Here is a 16677-nt window from a genome sequence, read left to right on the forward strand (position 1 = left end):
GCCGCTCGTAATTCTGAGCTCCGAGACTCTGTCCGGGGTTCCCAAGAATCCTCGCAGCACGGTTCAGGCGGTCTCGATAGGAGCAAGGGCGTGCATGCTAAGCGGCAGGCAAGCATTCTCCCGTTCAGCCCACACACACCTCGCGGGCCATGAGCTCAACCGCCGTGGGTCATCGCACATCTGAGGTTGCAGTGGCTGCGGGCCCGGAGGCTTCACGCCGCAAACGCGTCAGGTCTGGGTGTCGTGTGCGCGCAGCATTGCTTTTCTGAGTCGCGCACTTGACGACAGTGTGGAGAGGGCGTGCCGCGCTGCGAGGGTAGGGAACGCCCCAAACAGGACCCTAGCAGCTAGGGTGCAGGCTGCACGTGTGATTGGCGTCCGAGAGTGAAGAGAGTGAATGGTGGGGGCAGCGTAGTCTGAGCGTGGGTGCCGAACGCTCCACACAGGCATCTCATTCTGCTCACCAAGGCCAGCGTCACGACTCACGACCCACCCAGTGCCACCGGCTGCCCGTCGCACGCTGGAGCCCGCATCGCTGCAATTCAATTATTGCGCCGCTCACTGGTCCCGGGAGCGCGAACATTTCGAGCCTTGTTCCCCGTGGAGGACAGCAGCCACAGTCCAATATCTACTCGTGACAGGCCGTTGTCGCTGTGCGAGGCCAGCACTCAGCACGCATCAAGCAACAGACAATCCCGCTCTTACGCTGGGCCTCTCGAACCTAGTATTATTTCTCGCAGCCTACCTTCCAGTGCCAGTGCAGGGCCTACTTCGGCTTGGTTGCAGCTGAGGTCCGCAGCTAACGTGGGGTGCGCCCATCCGATTCAGAGCACGCGCCGACGCAGCTACATCATCGCTTTCCCGTGAGAGGCACACTCGCAATATCCGCTGCCCACCAAAGAGGGCACCACCCCGACTGAAAACCCATGGACTTTGACAGACCAGAGGGCCAAATGGAGGTACAGTCGGCCCATGACACGAGCTCCAAGAGGGGCATGCTCCAGGATGCCATCTTCCCAGCGTTCGGCAACGATGCGGGCGCCCCCAGCGTGGAATCGCCAGAGCAACTGCAGAAGAACGATCCGCTGGGCACGCAAATCTGGAAGCTCTACTCGCGGGCAAAGACGCAGCTTCCCAATGCTGAGCGCATGGAGAACCTGACCTGGCGGATGATGGCCATGAACATGCGCCGCGCCGAGATGGATCGCAATAAAGGGTACGCATATGCCGCACTTGCTTTTGCGTCGCTACCACTTGACTCCCCAATACCAGCTGGCTAACTGTGATTCCTCGCGCGCAGGCCCGCTCCCGATGCGCACCACGCTGAACTGATGCCGCCGCCGCCCTCAACAGCAGGCGCAAGACCGCCGCCAAGATCCGCTCCCAGCGGCATCGCCCAGCAGCTGCGCAAGTCGCAGGACCAGCAAGCGCAGGTACAGCAGAACTCGCCCCACGACGCCATGAACCTGGACGATTTTATATTTCCGTCGTCCGTCGGCAGTCCTGCAGGCCTGTCGCCCGAATTGTCGAATGAGGATGCGGCTCCATTTAATGCAACAGCCCCAGCGATACCGATAAGAAAGCCGCATCTAGCCAACGACCACAACCTCTCCCTCGCCCGCGCCTCCGCGCCCTCGGTGCCTCCTACTATCCACAGAGAGGATGAATTTGGCTACGTTCCGCGACACGTCCGCAAGACCAGCATCGACGAGCGACGAGTGAGTTCCTTATCTCTCGCCCTGCCATTTCCTCACTAACCTCTTATCAGCCTCCCAAGCGGCGCGCTGAAGCCTCTCCTCTGGTCCCTCCCGTCAACAGTATCATGATACCCACCGACGCCCAGGCCGAGCACGACCTGCACCAGTACTCGCTCGACCACTCCATGCAGCCCCCCACCTTCCCAGCCTCACAGGCCCAGGCCCCCTTCAGCATAGACACCTTCTCCATGCACGACGACCCCGTCATACACTCCGCCGGCCCTTACCAGCAGAACTTCTCGGGCTTCTCCCCTGTCGGCTCGCCCCTCATGAGCCACAACGCCTTCAACTCCAACATGTTCAACCAGCAGTCCATGGCCTCCTCCCTCAACTCCACCGACTACTACTCCCCACCCAGCTCCGCCTTCCCCTCCACCGTCTCCACACCACAGCCCATCCCCGAGGACAACCAGATGTACTTTGACCGGAGTGGCATGGACATCCGCAACTCGCACGGCGGCGCCTCGTATGGACCCCACCGCCCTTCCAACCTGTCGACCTCCATGCAGCCGCAGTTCATCTTCAATCCCGGAGCCGGCGGTCCCGACTCTGTCTTCAGTCCAGTCACGAGCACTAGCGGGTCGCTACCATTCTCCTCAGCGTCGTCGTTCGGCCAGTCAAGTCACGTAGACCCGTCTCAAGTGCTCCACAACCATCTGCCGCTACGGCAGCAGCACGAGATGCAGATGGGACGCCAGGAGAACATGTTCACCTTCGGCGCAGATTCTGACGCCGAGGACGACGAAGGAAGCGCGTTTGCAGACCGTACCATGCCACAGGACTACTCGCAGATGGAGGACGGGTCACTTGACTTCAATGCTGGCTACCAGTGGGAGACAAATCTCTCGAATCAATTCAACCCGATGCAAGCGCGGTACCCGGCAGGACCCCCACGCAAGACAGTCACAATTGGCGGCACCGAAATGGTGCACTCACCGCAAGATCACTGGAGTCCTGGGGGCAGTCTTGGGCGGACGCATGGCTCGGCTGCCTCTGTAAGCGACATACGCAATCGAGGGAGCGATCCACGACGCCAGAAAATACCCCGCACTAGCTCAACACCTAACGCTGCTGGAATGCTGCACCAGGGCATGCATGGTCTAGTTTCGTCACCCAATTCACCGCCAGAGTCTGGCTTTAATTCTGCAGCCCCATCACGGCCTCAAAGTCCTGGTGGATCGAAGCAGGGTGACGGTGGTGCCCCCACAACTTGCACCAACTGCTTTACCCAGACAACGCCTTTGTGGAGACGCAACCCAGAGGGACATCCACTTTGCAATGCATGTGGCTTGTTCTTAAAGCTGCACGGAGTTGTTCGGCCCTTGTCGCTCAAGACCGATGTAATCAAGAAGCGCAACCGCGGGAGCGGCAACGCACCTGTAGGCACGACATCTACGCGATCGTCAAAGAAGTCGTCGCGAAAGAACTCAATCGCGCACACCCCGGTGACGACTCCCACGTCCCACAAGGCGGCCGAGTCTGAGTCTCCAAAATCTACTGGCTCGGGTGGAGGCGCCTCCGGTACCATGTCCTCATCTACCACACCGACATCCTCAAAACCGAGCGGTGTGGTTCCAATCGCGCCTGGTCCGCCTAAGTCCAACAGCTCCGTAAACTTGGCACAGACTCGCACTGTCGCTCCTGCGCCGAAGCGTGTTCGCGGCTCGAGCAAAGCGGAATCACAGGAGCTCGAAATGGGCGATGCGGACGATACGAGTGGTAGAGCGCCATTGCGCAGAAAAGACACTGCCATCGCTAGTCCCAGTCCTTTCCCAGGCCAGAATCTGGGCGCACTTCCGATGGGTGCTATGGGCCAAGGCTTGCAATCATCTGGTCCTGCTGAATGGGTAAGTAACATCTTCTCAAGTATCAAACGACGAACGCTAACGAACGACTTACAGGAATGGTTGACCATGAGCTTGTGATCTTAGCACATTCTCGCGCATTCCTCATCATCCACTACCAGTTCCAAACACCGATCTGGAGGAGCCCTTTGGGGCATATTACGAACCTATGTCTGCGTTTGCTTTCACACGATGTACCCGGTGTTTCGGAGTTCCGCGAGCATGGTCATGCTAGGGGCCTATTTGCTTGTTCACTCACACGTCTTTACCTCGCCTTTGATACCTCCAAACTTTCCGCGATGCGATTTACACCCTTGCAACGATAGACGCGGTCTGGCTGCTTTTCTTCCCGGTTTTTTGTGACATACCCTGTTTGCTTTTGTTTTCCCAACTGGCTAGCCAGCGAGATGGAGGAGGCAGGCGCTCCATCAAGTTGCAACAACCGCTCTAATATCTTGACGAAGACGTTCGGACTGCTTACTCTTATAAGACATCCTGTCTTATAGGAAGGAGGTGGTTCGTGTCACATTGCATGAGCTTATGAGAGAAAGAGAGAGAAGAGAGAGATATCCCGGGGGTTCCACGCGAATGCATAGAAGAAGAGTGGTGAAATGTACGCATCTTCTGCACATTTTGGTGTCTTCAAAGATGCTGCTGAGTTCGGCTCGAGTCCTGTTTTAGCGCCCTTTGCTCCTTTTCTATTACACGTGGGATGAAGATCTAGGAGGAACCCTACAAGGTTTCATACACAAGCAAAGCACACAAGACGGGCGAAAGGTGTGTATATAGCAGACGGCGAGACTTATACGGTGTCCTCTTTTTTTTCGTGATATCCTTGACGACCGATTGCTTTGGGCGTAACGTACCGAGGAGGAGAGGCAGCGAATGCTATATTTTTGACGACCTTTTTCTGTATGGAGTTAGCTGTGATGTCGTGACTTTGTGATGTAAACTGACTAACTTCCTTCCTATCTATCATAGATCTTGGAATGTTTTACCTCGTGTGCCATTGCAGGACATGATTGTAGGAAAAGTTCGGAATGAGTTTCCGAGCCCCTCCCCCTCCCCCCCTACTCCGCATACGTCACCCTTGCCTAAAGTGTGGATTCTGCTCAATCAACATCGACCCTCTCTCAGCCATTGCTTCAAACAATTCCCCCACACGTACCTTGTAGTACCACCACAGTTTTCATCTATCAAGGAAGTGCGGTGTATAATCTACGATGCCGAAAGCCCTAATCTTGGTCGCGGATGGATCGGAGGAGATCGAATTCGTGACGCCTTACGACGGTACGTTGAATAAGGTCTTATCTCATCACACCCCCAAGCTGTTGAAAGGCATGTGCTATTCAACTGGATTATCATCGGATCGTTTGAGCTATAACATACAATTTGACGACAACCACGTCCATTTTCTGGTTGATGCGCCAGTGCTTAGCAACTGAGCATGCGCGAGTCCGAAAGAGTTGTTCCTAATTTTAAGATCGCACAAAGAGATTACGCAAGAGGATGTTGTAAATGGCTTGGAAGCAATAGATGCATACTGCTTTAGGAGGATTAGTGGGCTACTTTCACGGTCATGAAGAAGAGATCTACTAAATCTGCTGATGGACATGCCGATGCTAACATGCCATCGCAGTTCTAACCCGTGCGGGATTCGAGGTGAAATCCGCTGGTGTAGACCTCAAGAATGAAGGCTATGCACAGTAAGTATAACTCATCCACGTTCTCCATCATCTCCCATCCCCATTGTTATCTTGCCCGATCCTATCCCCCACAAATCCGCGCATAGCAAAGCAACTCATTTGGAGTTTTAGCATGTCACGCAACATACGCATCGTACCAGACTACCATAAAACTACCGATGTGCTAAGGGAGACGGCGCATAAGGCGTACGAGCACTACGATATCCTGATCCTTCCTGGCGGCGCACCCGGCGCTAAAACCTTCTGCCAAAACAATGACGTCCGCCAACTCATCTGGGACTTCCGTAACCACGGGAAATGGGTTGCTGCCATTTGCGCAGCGACAACGGCGCTTGTTGCTACGGAGTGGTGGGTTGCGACAAAGACTCCGGATGGGGGCAAGAAGCGTGTTACGAGTCATCCCAGTGTGAAGGAAGAAGTTGAGGAGGCTGGTTGGCAGTACAGCGAGGAGAGGGTTGTGGTTGATGGCAAGGTTATCACGAGTCGAGGGCCAGGGACTGCGATGCTTTTTGCGCTTACGATTGTGGAGGTGATGTGTGGGAAGGATAAAAGGGCGGAGGTGGAGGGGCCGATGGTTTGTGCTGAGACTCTGTAAAGGGTCAAAGGAATGATTTCGAAGGAAAGGAGGTATACTTAATCGTTCTGGGTATGACATCGAGTGGCGATGAGATGTTATACGAGTAAAGAGTACAAGGCAAGAACTGGAGCCGTTACTACCTGTTGCTATACATGTCTTTCTTGATTGCACCACGTTCTGAATGTAGAAAGATTACACCACGATCTCTACTTCGCACCACAATACTCGCTTAGCCTTTGTCGCTGTCGATTTCTTGTCTCACTAATAGATTCTGAACTCCGCATACGTTGTAAAAAGGTCAGTAGCTCGCATCTCGCAGGGGAGGTGCTTTCCGTCGGCATCGCTCGTGCTTCGTCCTCGCACCTTCCAATGTACTAAACTGCATCTCCACCCTCTTCGGATCGATAGAATATGTCTGGGTTTAGTCTAGATCAGCGGCAGCTTAACACGTTTCTTTCTACCTCACTAATCTATATATTTCGTATCGGCTATTCCTCTCGTGATCTCCATCTCTATTCGCAAGCCTTCTTCAATGCCTAGGCGCTCTTCTCTCTGACTTTGGTTGTCGGGAGAGGAGGTCCGTGACTTCGAATATAGTCATCGTGAATAGTTCTTCATTTACGAGACTTCTTTTGCTACCTCTCGGTCTCATTAGGTCGCTGTAATGGTATGGTGATAATACTAGGACATCTTCTATTCCCGTAAAATGGAATATCAAGAATTCCAATTACACTTCCATGATATGATCATTTTGGAACTGGAAGGCACGGGAAACCCACAGCTTTATACGCCGTCTTACCATCAAGTGCAGTAAGAAGTAGTGAGACTCTTGGCACATGAACCTGGGTGCTGCGAAAGTGATTTTGTTAATGCCAAGTCGACATGAAAGCCATTGCAGTCATACCGTATACCAAAATGCAATTTCAATCACCAGCCCGAGCCAAGACTAGGCCCTAGTTTGAGGCCAAGGCGCACTCTATCGTTGATGATGCCAAGAGCGCCACTAATTATTACTGCACCTGATGGTACGCCTTCGAAGATGCTTGCTGTACTAATAATTCTATAGACAGCTTACCAAGAGTAGGTTATTTTTGCGCAGATGTGAAAATCACGTGAGCACACCGGTGTGCTAGCACCGGGCGATCTACATCCCGAATTGATGACGGCGAAGAGGCGGGGAAATCGGTCCGCCTAGGGCAACGGCCAACCTCAGCAACGAGGGCGAACGCGAAAGCGAAAGTTTGGATACACATTTGCATGGGAGGGTGGTAGAGCTCTTCTACGCTCTGATTGGATGCTGGAATACGCGCGATACGGTGGGCTAAAGTTTGTCGAGACGAGAACTGTCCTACAATCGCCAAGTGCCACAGTGCTGTTGAAGATATGCCAGTGAGCGTTTCCTTGTGGTATGTACTACGTGGTGAGCGTGGCTGGCCATGTGCTTGGGGTTGCTGCGCGACATATCGGTCTGTTCTAACGGCGCTTACTTCTTCGTTGCCTGGTTGGACGCGTGGACATGTCCATGTACTGGGGTAAGCGATGAGGCGTCTTTCGCATCGGTTATGTGGTTTGTCCATGGGTCCTCCATGATAGAGTGCTTACGATGCGTTTGTTGGAGGACCAAGAGGGAGGAAGGTGGTGCAGCGACATGTCGGAACATCGTGATCCGGTGTGGGCAGCCATCCCTCCTTGCTTGTGGAGTCCTTGCTGCAGATTCTGGCTGTCGCAAAGTTGGGTAGCTGCACAGGCTGTCGTATGTCGTATCCATCGACTTCATATTGGATGAATCAGCAAGGATTATAATGATGGAGAATGGCCAGCGAAGGATTCGAATTCGGGTACATTCCCGTGCTGGTGCAGCAGCCTCGCGTAGAGATCTCGGTTAGATGAACGGAAGACGGAAGAGGCGTCAGCCGCAGCAAGGGTCCAGCAGCTCCTTCTTGCACCTGCCTCTCTTTAACGACCTGGTTACACAAACATATCCATCGTGCACTGCCTGCACCGACACGAAGGACGATTGTCTTTCATCGTCGGAATGGCGCGTGCGGTCCGTTGCCAGGGTTCTGCTGATGCCCCTCACCGACCGTGCTCACCAACGCCCGCGCAGGGTAATGATCCTTCCGAGCCGCACATACGCGTCAGTCTAGGCTGCTTGGTGAAGCACGTCGGGCGTACTCCCCGTACTGTAAGGCCATCGATTGGATCGTCTCTCACCGTCGAAGATAAAGATTGGTGACGCTGAGGCATATTCAGCAACCTCGACAAAGAACATATGAGGCACTCGCTAAGAATGTCCGGTTTGTTCCCTTGGCCCAGTGATCTGACGTCGAGTACGAATGGAGTGCTGAGGGCTGAACTCAATGTGTGACCCCGAGACACAAACGGTCAGGCTTGGCCTGGGGATCGTCGAGCGCTTTGCCCGTCAGACCCTAGCGGTCAGTCAAGGATCCGCTCTGTGTATACACCGTATCAACCGTATAGAGCGAAGCGCACCAATGATCCTGGCTTTTCTAGACCAGGGGAAACATTCTCGGTATATGTAGAAGGACGACCACGTCGCGACTCCACCCGCCACTCACCGTCCACCTTTCCGACACCAACACGCAGCACCCGCAGGTGACATATCGAACCTAAGGGCATCCCCACTGCTTACCTCGAAGATGGCCGCCAAATTCGAAAACATCAACACCTCCGCGGTGCCTCCTACACAGGAATCTGGAATGATGGACAGCCAAACTATGGCGCAGTTGACGCACACGCTGCAGACTGTGGCTATCGCAACCCTCTTTTTCGCAGTCTGCGCATACGTTCCCAAACTTAAACGAAAGGCCCAGCTGGGAAGCCTGCCGGTTCTCGGCGGAGAGACCGGAGAGAAACACCGACAGGCATACCTCACTTCTGCTAAGAAGATGTATGAAGATGGTTACGCCAAAGTAAGCTAATCGTGGGTCTTTTGAAATGCTCTCACTCACAGCGCTGCTAGTTCAAAGACTCTGTGTACAGAATTGTAGGAGAGCAGGGTATGTTTGCGTATTCCAAGAAAAAGGAAAATGCATCGCTCATACCTCTTTAGGCGAAGACAACATTGTCATACCCTCAAGTCTGCTCCCAGAGCTGCGAAAACTCCCTGATGATGTTCTCAGCTTCCCTGCCGCCGTCAAGCAGGTATGTAGACGTGAGCAATTAATGTCGAAAGTAAGCTGATCGCCTTTAGCTCATGGAAGTCAAATACACCAAACTGCAAGTTGAGGGAGCGACCGGTCTTCATTCGGTCAAGCATGACCTCACACCAGCACTCCGTAGGTCGAAACGAACAACTCTGCTCACGAGCTGGTGAAGCTGATATTATGGCAGCTCGATTAAACCCAACAATCGCCACGGAAGTCGACATCGCTCTACGAGAGTCTATGCCCCCATGCGAAGAATGGACTGACGTTTACATTTTCAAAGAGCTCGTCGATGTCATTGCAAAAGTCTCCGGTCGCATTTTCGTCGGACCAGAACTATGTCGCAACCCAGAATACATCAAGCTCGGAACGAACTACACAATGGATCTGGTGGCAGGAGTCACAGCTTGCAAGAAGGTCCGCCCATGGCTGAAGCCGTTCCTGTGTCCCCGCCTCCCAGAGATCGTCAAGCTTCGCAAGATCGAGCAACAACTGAGCGACTTTCTGCACCCGATCGTAGAGGAGAGGATGACCGCCAAGGCGAAAGATCCGAATTGGCAAGAGCCAGACGACATGCTGCAGTGGATGATCACGAGGGGTAAAGGTAAAGACACGATCGACGAAATTACTAGGTTCCAACTCGGTCTCATCTTTGCCGCCATCCACACCACAAGTATGACCGTCACCAGCATCATGCACACGCTCGCCGTCACACCAGAGTACATCGATCCTCTCCGTGAGGAGATCCGCAATGTCATGGCCAACAACGATGGAGTCATTACTTCTCGCGCTCTGCAACAGATGGAGAAAGTCGATAGCTACATGAAGGAGGTCATCCGCTTCTACCCAACAGGCTACAGTAAGTTACATCCTGTCAATATGCATCACTCTTGGAGAATGTCACAACTAACCCCATCCCCTCCAGCGGCCTTCAACCGCCGCGTCCTCAAAGGCATCACCCTCAGCAACGGCCAATACATCCCGCCCGGCGTCACCATCGAAGTCCCCTCGGCAGCCGTCTACCTCGACGAAAAGAACTACCCCTCCGCCGACGAATTCGACGGTTTCCGCGCCTACAAGGCACGCCAGAGCGGCAAAGCAGCGGACATTGCACGCAACCAGTTCGTCACCACCAACGAGACCAACCTCAACTTCGGCTACGGAGCCCACGCTTGCCCAGGCCGCTTCTTCGCTGCCAATGAGATCAAGATGATTTTGGTTAGGCTGATTCTCGAGTATGATGTCAAGATGCCGAATGATGAGACGGTGAGGTATCCGATGGTTGATGTGAGTACGCAGAGTATGCCTGATCCGACGAAGGCGTTGAAGTTTAGGAAGGTGCAGATTTGAGTGCGTGGGATGGTGTTGGTTTGGATTATTTACACGTGACAGGAAAGAGCTTGGAAGCAGGTCTAGAGATGGTTTTCTACTGGGCTTGTGTATCGACTGTTGCGACGGTTCGTTGTTTCTGCTTCATACCTTTCTCTCTTTTGCGACTTCCTCTTTTACGATAGCTCAATACCATTCGTCCTACTAAGAAGCGCCATGCTTTCATTCCACAACATATGTGTCCGCTTCCTCACATCCACCCTAATATGCAGTGTCTCCACGTACGTTGGCGCTACCCAATGCTACCACATCACCCCTTCCGTCCCCGATAAAGTCATCGACAGCATTCTGACCCTCCCGGGTGACCTGGCCTAGCACAAAAGATACATGTCAGCTGCTCCACGTCCAAGTACCCAACCATCACCCAAACTAGTTAGAAGAAATAAAAACATACCATCACCACTGTTATCCTCACTCACGGTACCCCAGCCCATACACCCAATCACTCCGATGATAAGTCCGATGACATTTATCCCAACGACCGCTAGACTGGTGACGAGGATGAGTAGAAGCATGCCGGGGATGTTGGTAGTAGAAGAAGCGTTTTCGTTGACGTTGGTTGGGATGTCAACGGGTATCAGCGTGGTGGAGAGGTGGTCTGATGGCATGGTCGGCCGTTTGGTAGATTAGTGGATGATGATGGCGATGAATTCGTAGGTCGGTAGAATGGTTCGACTTGTAGGTCGAGAAACGAAAGAGCGGAGAATTGCGATAAATAGAGTAAAATAATAGCGATGTAAACGATCGATCTTCTTTCGTTACCCTTAGAACGAGTGTGATAAGCGGAGTGCCGATTTGCTGATATCTTTGGCAAACGAGCGTAATCTCACAAGAGCGACGAATACCGCGTTTCGCACACGCGAAGAGATGTGTTTTGTAGAACAGGCTGGTCATCGGTGTAGAGTGAGCGTGTCTGGGTTTCGTCTCAAGCTATGATGCAGACGCTGGGACTGTCTTAGTCTTTGTCTGAGTTAGGATGCAACTTCAACGCGCTGGATTGGTTTGATGGAGATGATAGAAGAGGTATTATGTGTTGGTCTTCAGGGCTATCTTACGCTGGGTATGGAATATAACAGCTGATGACATCCCAGTGCACTGCGGATGGGATGAGTGTTTTACGAGGCTTGGCTTTCTTAGAGTCTCTGCTAGAGACAGAGGCCGTGCGTAGAACAGTACGCGTAGTTCTTGCTAATGGGATATGGGCAACGCGTCTACCAAGACAAGACAACAAAAGATCTCAAGTCACGAAGCCATGCAAATGGGAAAAGGATGTCTAAATCAAAATGTACATTGTGGGTATATTGTAATTATCATATCTTCCGACCAAATATTCCGGCGTTCATCATACGCTCATAAGACGAGCATTCATCGTAATGAACCTCTACAGTTTCAGGTGCACGTGGCAACCTGAGACCCTCCTATCGAGACTCTTCATCTCCTACTCCTCGCGTCCGCGCCTCCTGTTGTTGTCAATAAAGACCTTCTTGAACCTAAAGTGGCACAAGTCCTTCGTAACCTGCCACGAGCTCTTCGCATTCTCAGCAACAAGCTGGCGTGTAGGCTTCTGGAATAACTGGTCAATCTCCTCAAGCGTCAGATCCTTGGTCTCAGGCATGAAGAAGATCTGGTAGAACCAGCCGAGCACGGCGATACCGCCGTAGAAACCCAGCGCAAGACCAGTCTTGGTGAAGGTGTTCTGCATGCCGGTGAAGTTGTAGGTGACGATGAAGGAAGACAGGAAGAGCCATCCGGTGGAGGTGGTCATACCGTAGGAACGGAGGTAGGTGGGGTAGACCTCGGAGGGAATGACCCAGGTCAATGCGGCGTAGGAACCGAAGAACAGCTCGTAGAGAATGAGACCGGTGAAGTAGGTGCCGAGAGTAGCGCTCAGAGAATCCATGTGGTATGAAATACCGACGAGGACGAGACCAACGAGGAAACCAGGCAACATGGCAATGGCCCAGAAGCGACGACCGCAGGTCTCCATGAGGAAGATGGCGGGGATGGTACCGAGGAGGAGGGAACCGCCTCCAACAAGAGACATGTAGTTGGCAGTTACAGTGTCGAAGCCGACTTGGTGCATCAGGACGGACATGTAGTACATGATGGCGTTGATACCGGTGAACTGGCCGAGGAAGATCATGATGTTGGCGTAGATGATGGCGCGGCGAGCACGCGGCTTGGTGAAGAAGTCCATCCATGGGAAGCGGTTGGTGCGTCCGGCAGCGACCTCAGCCTCTTCCATCTCAGTGCTAACCTTCATGACAAAGAACTCCTCACGAGCCTCGTGGGTAGCAGTGCCGCGAATGCGCTTCCAGACCTTGAAGGCCTCGAGAGGCTTGCCCTTGTGCATAAGGTAACGGGGAGATTCGGGCATGAAGAGGATACCGACACCCATGATGGTGGAGAAGACGAGGGAGCTTCCGAGGATGTAACGCCAGTTACCAGGCACAGTGATGAACATGGCGGCGACGGCGTAGCCAAGAACTTCTCCGAGGGCGATGTTGAACTGGTAGAGGGAGACGAGATTACCACGGAGTCTGCTCTCGACAGTCTCAGCGACGTAGACGGGTACGGTACCACCTTCGAGACCGACACCAGCACCGAGGATGACACGGGCGGCGACAATCATGCCGTAGTTCATGGATCCGGCTTCGAGCGCACCGCCGATGGTGTAGAGAATACACGAGATGATGATGGCCCAGCGGCGACCAAAGTATTCGTTGCATGGCGAGATGAGGAAGGCACCAGCGACGGCTCCGAGCGGCATACCAGAATTGACGAGCGAGTTTTGCTGGGCAGTAAGATGAAGGTCGTCGGGCAGTGTGAGGTTAGCACCAGAGATGAGCGACTGGTCCAAGCCAGATAGCAGACCACCCATGGATGCGAACGCGACAATCATCCATGTGAAATGCTTTGGGTTCTTGAACTCGATGTCGAAGAAGCCCTTCTTGTAGTTGGCCTGCTCCAACTCCTTCTCAAGATCCTGGATCAGGTTCTCGGATTCCCATCCTCTCGCATCCTCGAGTTGTTCTGTCTTTGCCTTGGGTGCGGAGTAGTCCGGTGTAGGTGCGACCTGGATGTGGTCGGCTTTTTCAGTCTGCAGAGTGTGCTGCGGCGACGAGGTCTCCTCAACCATCTTGGTGTCCTTCTCGTCCATGATGGGCAGTGATCAACAAGAGATCAACAGTGAGGAAGGGAGGAAGAAAAAGGGAGAAAGGCTGCAGCAAAAGGCTGGTATCTCACAACCCCCTCCCAAGCGGATGCATCTCCGCCCTTTATAAACCCCAGTGGAGACGACCCATGCCCATGGAGAAGCCTCCCCATGGCGCTCTCCATCCCACCACCAACGTGACGTGACGTACGCGTGGAGTCTCCATGGCACGAACGCGGCAAAAAATTTGCCTTGCGCGGATCGCAATGCCGGGGTAGTAAGCACCAGCGCAAAGCCGGTTGTTGCAGACTTATCATGGGCTGCCCAGGAAGAGTATAGACGGGTGGAGATAAACAAGCAAAGGACCGACCGCCTTGGTGGAGCTTGGCTGCAAAGAAGCTTCTAGCGCCCCACATGCGGCTCTGCGGTTGGATCCAATATTCCTGCCGAGATACTCTCCGGACAGGTGTGGAAGGTCGCGCGTGTAGTCGTCTCGAGGAACTTTGGCATACCACAGCAAGACGTCTTTATCGCTGGTATGTGAGGGCGCCAAGTTTGACATGAAGACAAGCATCGCGGAACTTGCGGCAGTGGCGCCTGGCGTAACGTTCGCGACCAGTTCTCGCTGTTCCCAAACTACCAGGCTAGGCATCTCGAACGGCCCAACCAATACCAAACTCTGCGCGCTACGCTAACAATCAACGCGCGCAATGACGTCGAACGCCCTCGTGATGTGTCAGGAAACGGCGCGAATAGCCAATTCCCCCAAGATCAGAAAGTCCATGCGTGCATCGGAATCGGATCATGGGGAGGGGGCGGGTTGGTGTGAAGGCCATGCATATCCCCTCACCATCGGAGAAAACGCTTTGCTTCGGCGCCCATGCCTGTTTGGGACGAGCCGGGAAGGGAGTGCAGAGGGCGCATACCTTACTAAAGTACGCCGTCCGACTTGTTCCGCTCCAGCCTCGTCTTCCCCCGGTTCTCCAGCCCGTGTTGTTGGGTAGGTGGGTGGAACCCGGGGTCCTCGCCTGGTCTCGCATGGCGGGTTGGGGGCTGCTTCGGGCAGAACCGGCGGCGCAGACATCACTGCTCAAGCATCCGGGAGAGAAGATGCTTAGCAGTTCTTATCGCTCCGACTGTCTTGTCGCTGAAGTCGCATACTGAACGTTATTGCTACCCATCATCCCCAAGAAAGATGGCGATATCGATAGCCGCAACTAGGCACCAAACCAGCTCAGCATTGATCTGAAAGTCGGAGGTGGACCACATCGCTAAACCCACCACCAAAGCGCCCAACATCGGACCATTCGACTCCCTCCGACATTCTAGAGCTCCGATCCAATACGCTACCACAAGAACCAATTGAAGCCATTAGCTAAAGCGGTCTCCATCCGACGAATCCATATCAAGCATCGTGAACTGCATGTGCAGGCGGTGTACCTGGTCGAGAAGCTTCAGTGGAGTGTGCCTTGACTCGGGCACCTGGAAATCCCATACCATGGCCTTGGCTACCTCAAACAGAGCTTGCATAACACAATACTCGTGGTGTACATAGATCCGCTCTGGGCTGGATCCCAAGAGTGATATTTTGCTTTGCTCTCTTCCTTTTCATGGTGGGCTTGGTGGTTAAGACTCAACCCTTCCATCACCACTGTCGCGGGCTTTGACCTGAAACGCGATGGTTTCATTCGTGTCTCGCGGCGCAATTACACTGAATTCTAGAGAGTATGGCTTTCTACCGTTACGACGCTGCGAATCGCAGCATGTTTGCGACTGTACCTAGGTATCGTCGCACAAAGAAAGACTTCGCCGCACGTATATTGACCATCGCACGAAATCCAGAGGTTTGTTCTTCACGTAGCATCAATCATCAATTCTTCGCCGTGCACTATATATACCTGGAACCCGTAGGAACCGCTGAAGAATGTCTCTGCTGCAGTAACCTCGTGCCGCAAGCGCTCATCAACAGCGCATTCGTCGCGTCATTGCACACCAACCAACCCCATCCTCTTCCTTTCACAACACCACAGTTTGGCACCTTTCTCCCCTCCCTTTTGCTTCCCCTCTCAAACCCACCATCCCATCTCCATCATCCCCCTACAACTTCGACGTCTTCTCCTCCCTGCCCACCAACCCCGGATGGCTTACCCTAACCGGCCTCGTAACAGCATAAAACGCCATCCCAGTACTCTTAGTCGAAAACTGCACCTTACTCCCCACATGAAAGAACGCAAAATCGCCCGCAACAAGATGATGCGTAATCCCCGTTGCCTCATCCAGCACATCGATCTGACCACTCAGAACATACTTCGTCTCCTCAAAGTCATAAGAGGCAGGTTTCGAAGGCCCGGCTTCGATCTTGTAGAAGCCAGATGTTAGGTGCGCGGGTGAGGAGGGGGTTTGTGTACGGATGCTGGCGTGGATTAGAATGGAGTTTAGATGATGGAGCGTGGCCTTGGAGGAACTGAGACGACGCAGAGCGACGAGCCACTCTCGATTCTCGCGATACGTAATCGTTGTATACGCAAAGATGCTCGTCGAACGAGATGGATCGCGATCATTGCAGACTGGCTTGGATTGCTGGGGAGAGAGGGAAAAGGTGATGATGGAACAAGAGGGGGTGGCTTACGTGTGGAAGTCGGCGACGGTTGCGTTGTCGCCTTTTGGCAAGGGGATGAATTCATGGCCTGCGCCTTTGATGACGGTGAGGGGGACGAGGGTTCCAGACACTGATTTCACGATGCGCGTTAGTAATGCTGTGAGACCGCCAACCCGGGTTCCATCCCATCTGGGAGGAGGGTTGAACTTACTGTTTGATGCAAGTTCGTAGAATTCTTAGTAGTAGTAACGTCAATGTGATATTTGAGATGAAATTAGTCCAGAAAGCACATTATAAAGAACGAAGGTGATGTTGTTCGTGCTCCTTCCCCCACAATGTGTGGGATGCGATAGTTGCCCTAATCGGGTAAGCCGTGCCTGACTGCCCAGGTCAGGTAAGCCCCTCCATTGCACTTTCGACATAGGTACGTAATGAGCGCAACACTTGAACTGAAAGGAACATGCGTGGAAAGTGCGTACACTAG

At 53.4% G+C, this 16677-nt stretch overlaps 4 protein-coding genes across 4 annotated transcripts; 3 read left to right on the forward strand and 1 right to left on the reverse strand.

The window, feature by feature from the left end:
* Nucleotides 1-926: 926 nt before the first annotated feature.
* J4E79_002337 (uncharacterized protein) lies at nt 927-3682 on the forward strand (the record flags this gene model as incomplete). Its single annotated transcript, XM_049351237.1, has 4 exons — nt 927-1216; nt 1301-1718; nt 1769-3604; nt 3659-3682. The coding sequence occupies 4 exons, from the start codon at nt 927-929 to the stop codon at nt 3680-3682; spliced, it is 2568 nt and encodes an 855-aa protein (XP_049213875.1).
* A 1142-nt stretch (nt 3683-4824) lies between these two features.
* Nucleotides 4825-5902, forward strand: J4E79_002338 (uncharacterized protein; the record flags this gene model as incomplete). Its single annotated transcript, XM_049351238.1, has 2 exons — nt 4825-4891; nt 5394-5902. The coding sequence occupies 2 exons, from the start codon at nt 4825-4827 to the stop codon at nt 5900-5902; spliced, it is 576 nt and encodes a 191-aa protein (XP_049213876.1).
* A 2642-nt stretch (nt 5903-8544) lies between these two features.
* Nucleotides 8545-10401, forward strand: J4E79_002339 (uncharacterized protein; the record flags this gene model as incomplete). Its single annotated transcript, XM_049351239.1, has 6 exons — nt 8545-8817; nt 8868-8904; nt 8958-9049; nt 9099-9183; nt 9239-9910; nt 9977-10401. 6 exons carry the CDS (start codon nt 8545-8547, stop codon nt 10399-10401), a joined length of 1584 nt encoding a protein of 527 aa, XP_049213877.1.
* Nucleotides 10402-11878: 1477 nt separating this feature from the next.
* J4E79_002340 (uncharacterized protein) lies at nt 11879-13600 on the reverse strand (the record flags this gene model as incomplete). Its single annotated transcript, XM_049351240.1, has 1 exon — nt 11879-13600. The coding sequence occupies one exon, from the start codon at nt 13598-13600 to the stop codon at nt 11879-11881; it is 1722 nt and encodes a 573-aa protein (XP_049213878.1).
* Between the last annotated feature and the right edge of the window lie 3077 nt (nt 13601-16677).

Source organism: Alternaria viburni (assembly GCF_023758015.1).
Source record: "Alternaria viburni strain BMP 2772 chromosome Unknown scaffold_4, whole genome shotgun sequence".
NCBI classification, from domain to species: domain Eukaryota; kingdom Fungi; phylum Ascomycota; class Dothideomycetes; order Pleosporales; family Pleosporaceae; genus Alternaria; species Alternaria viburni.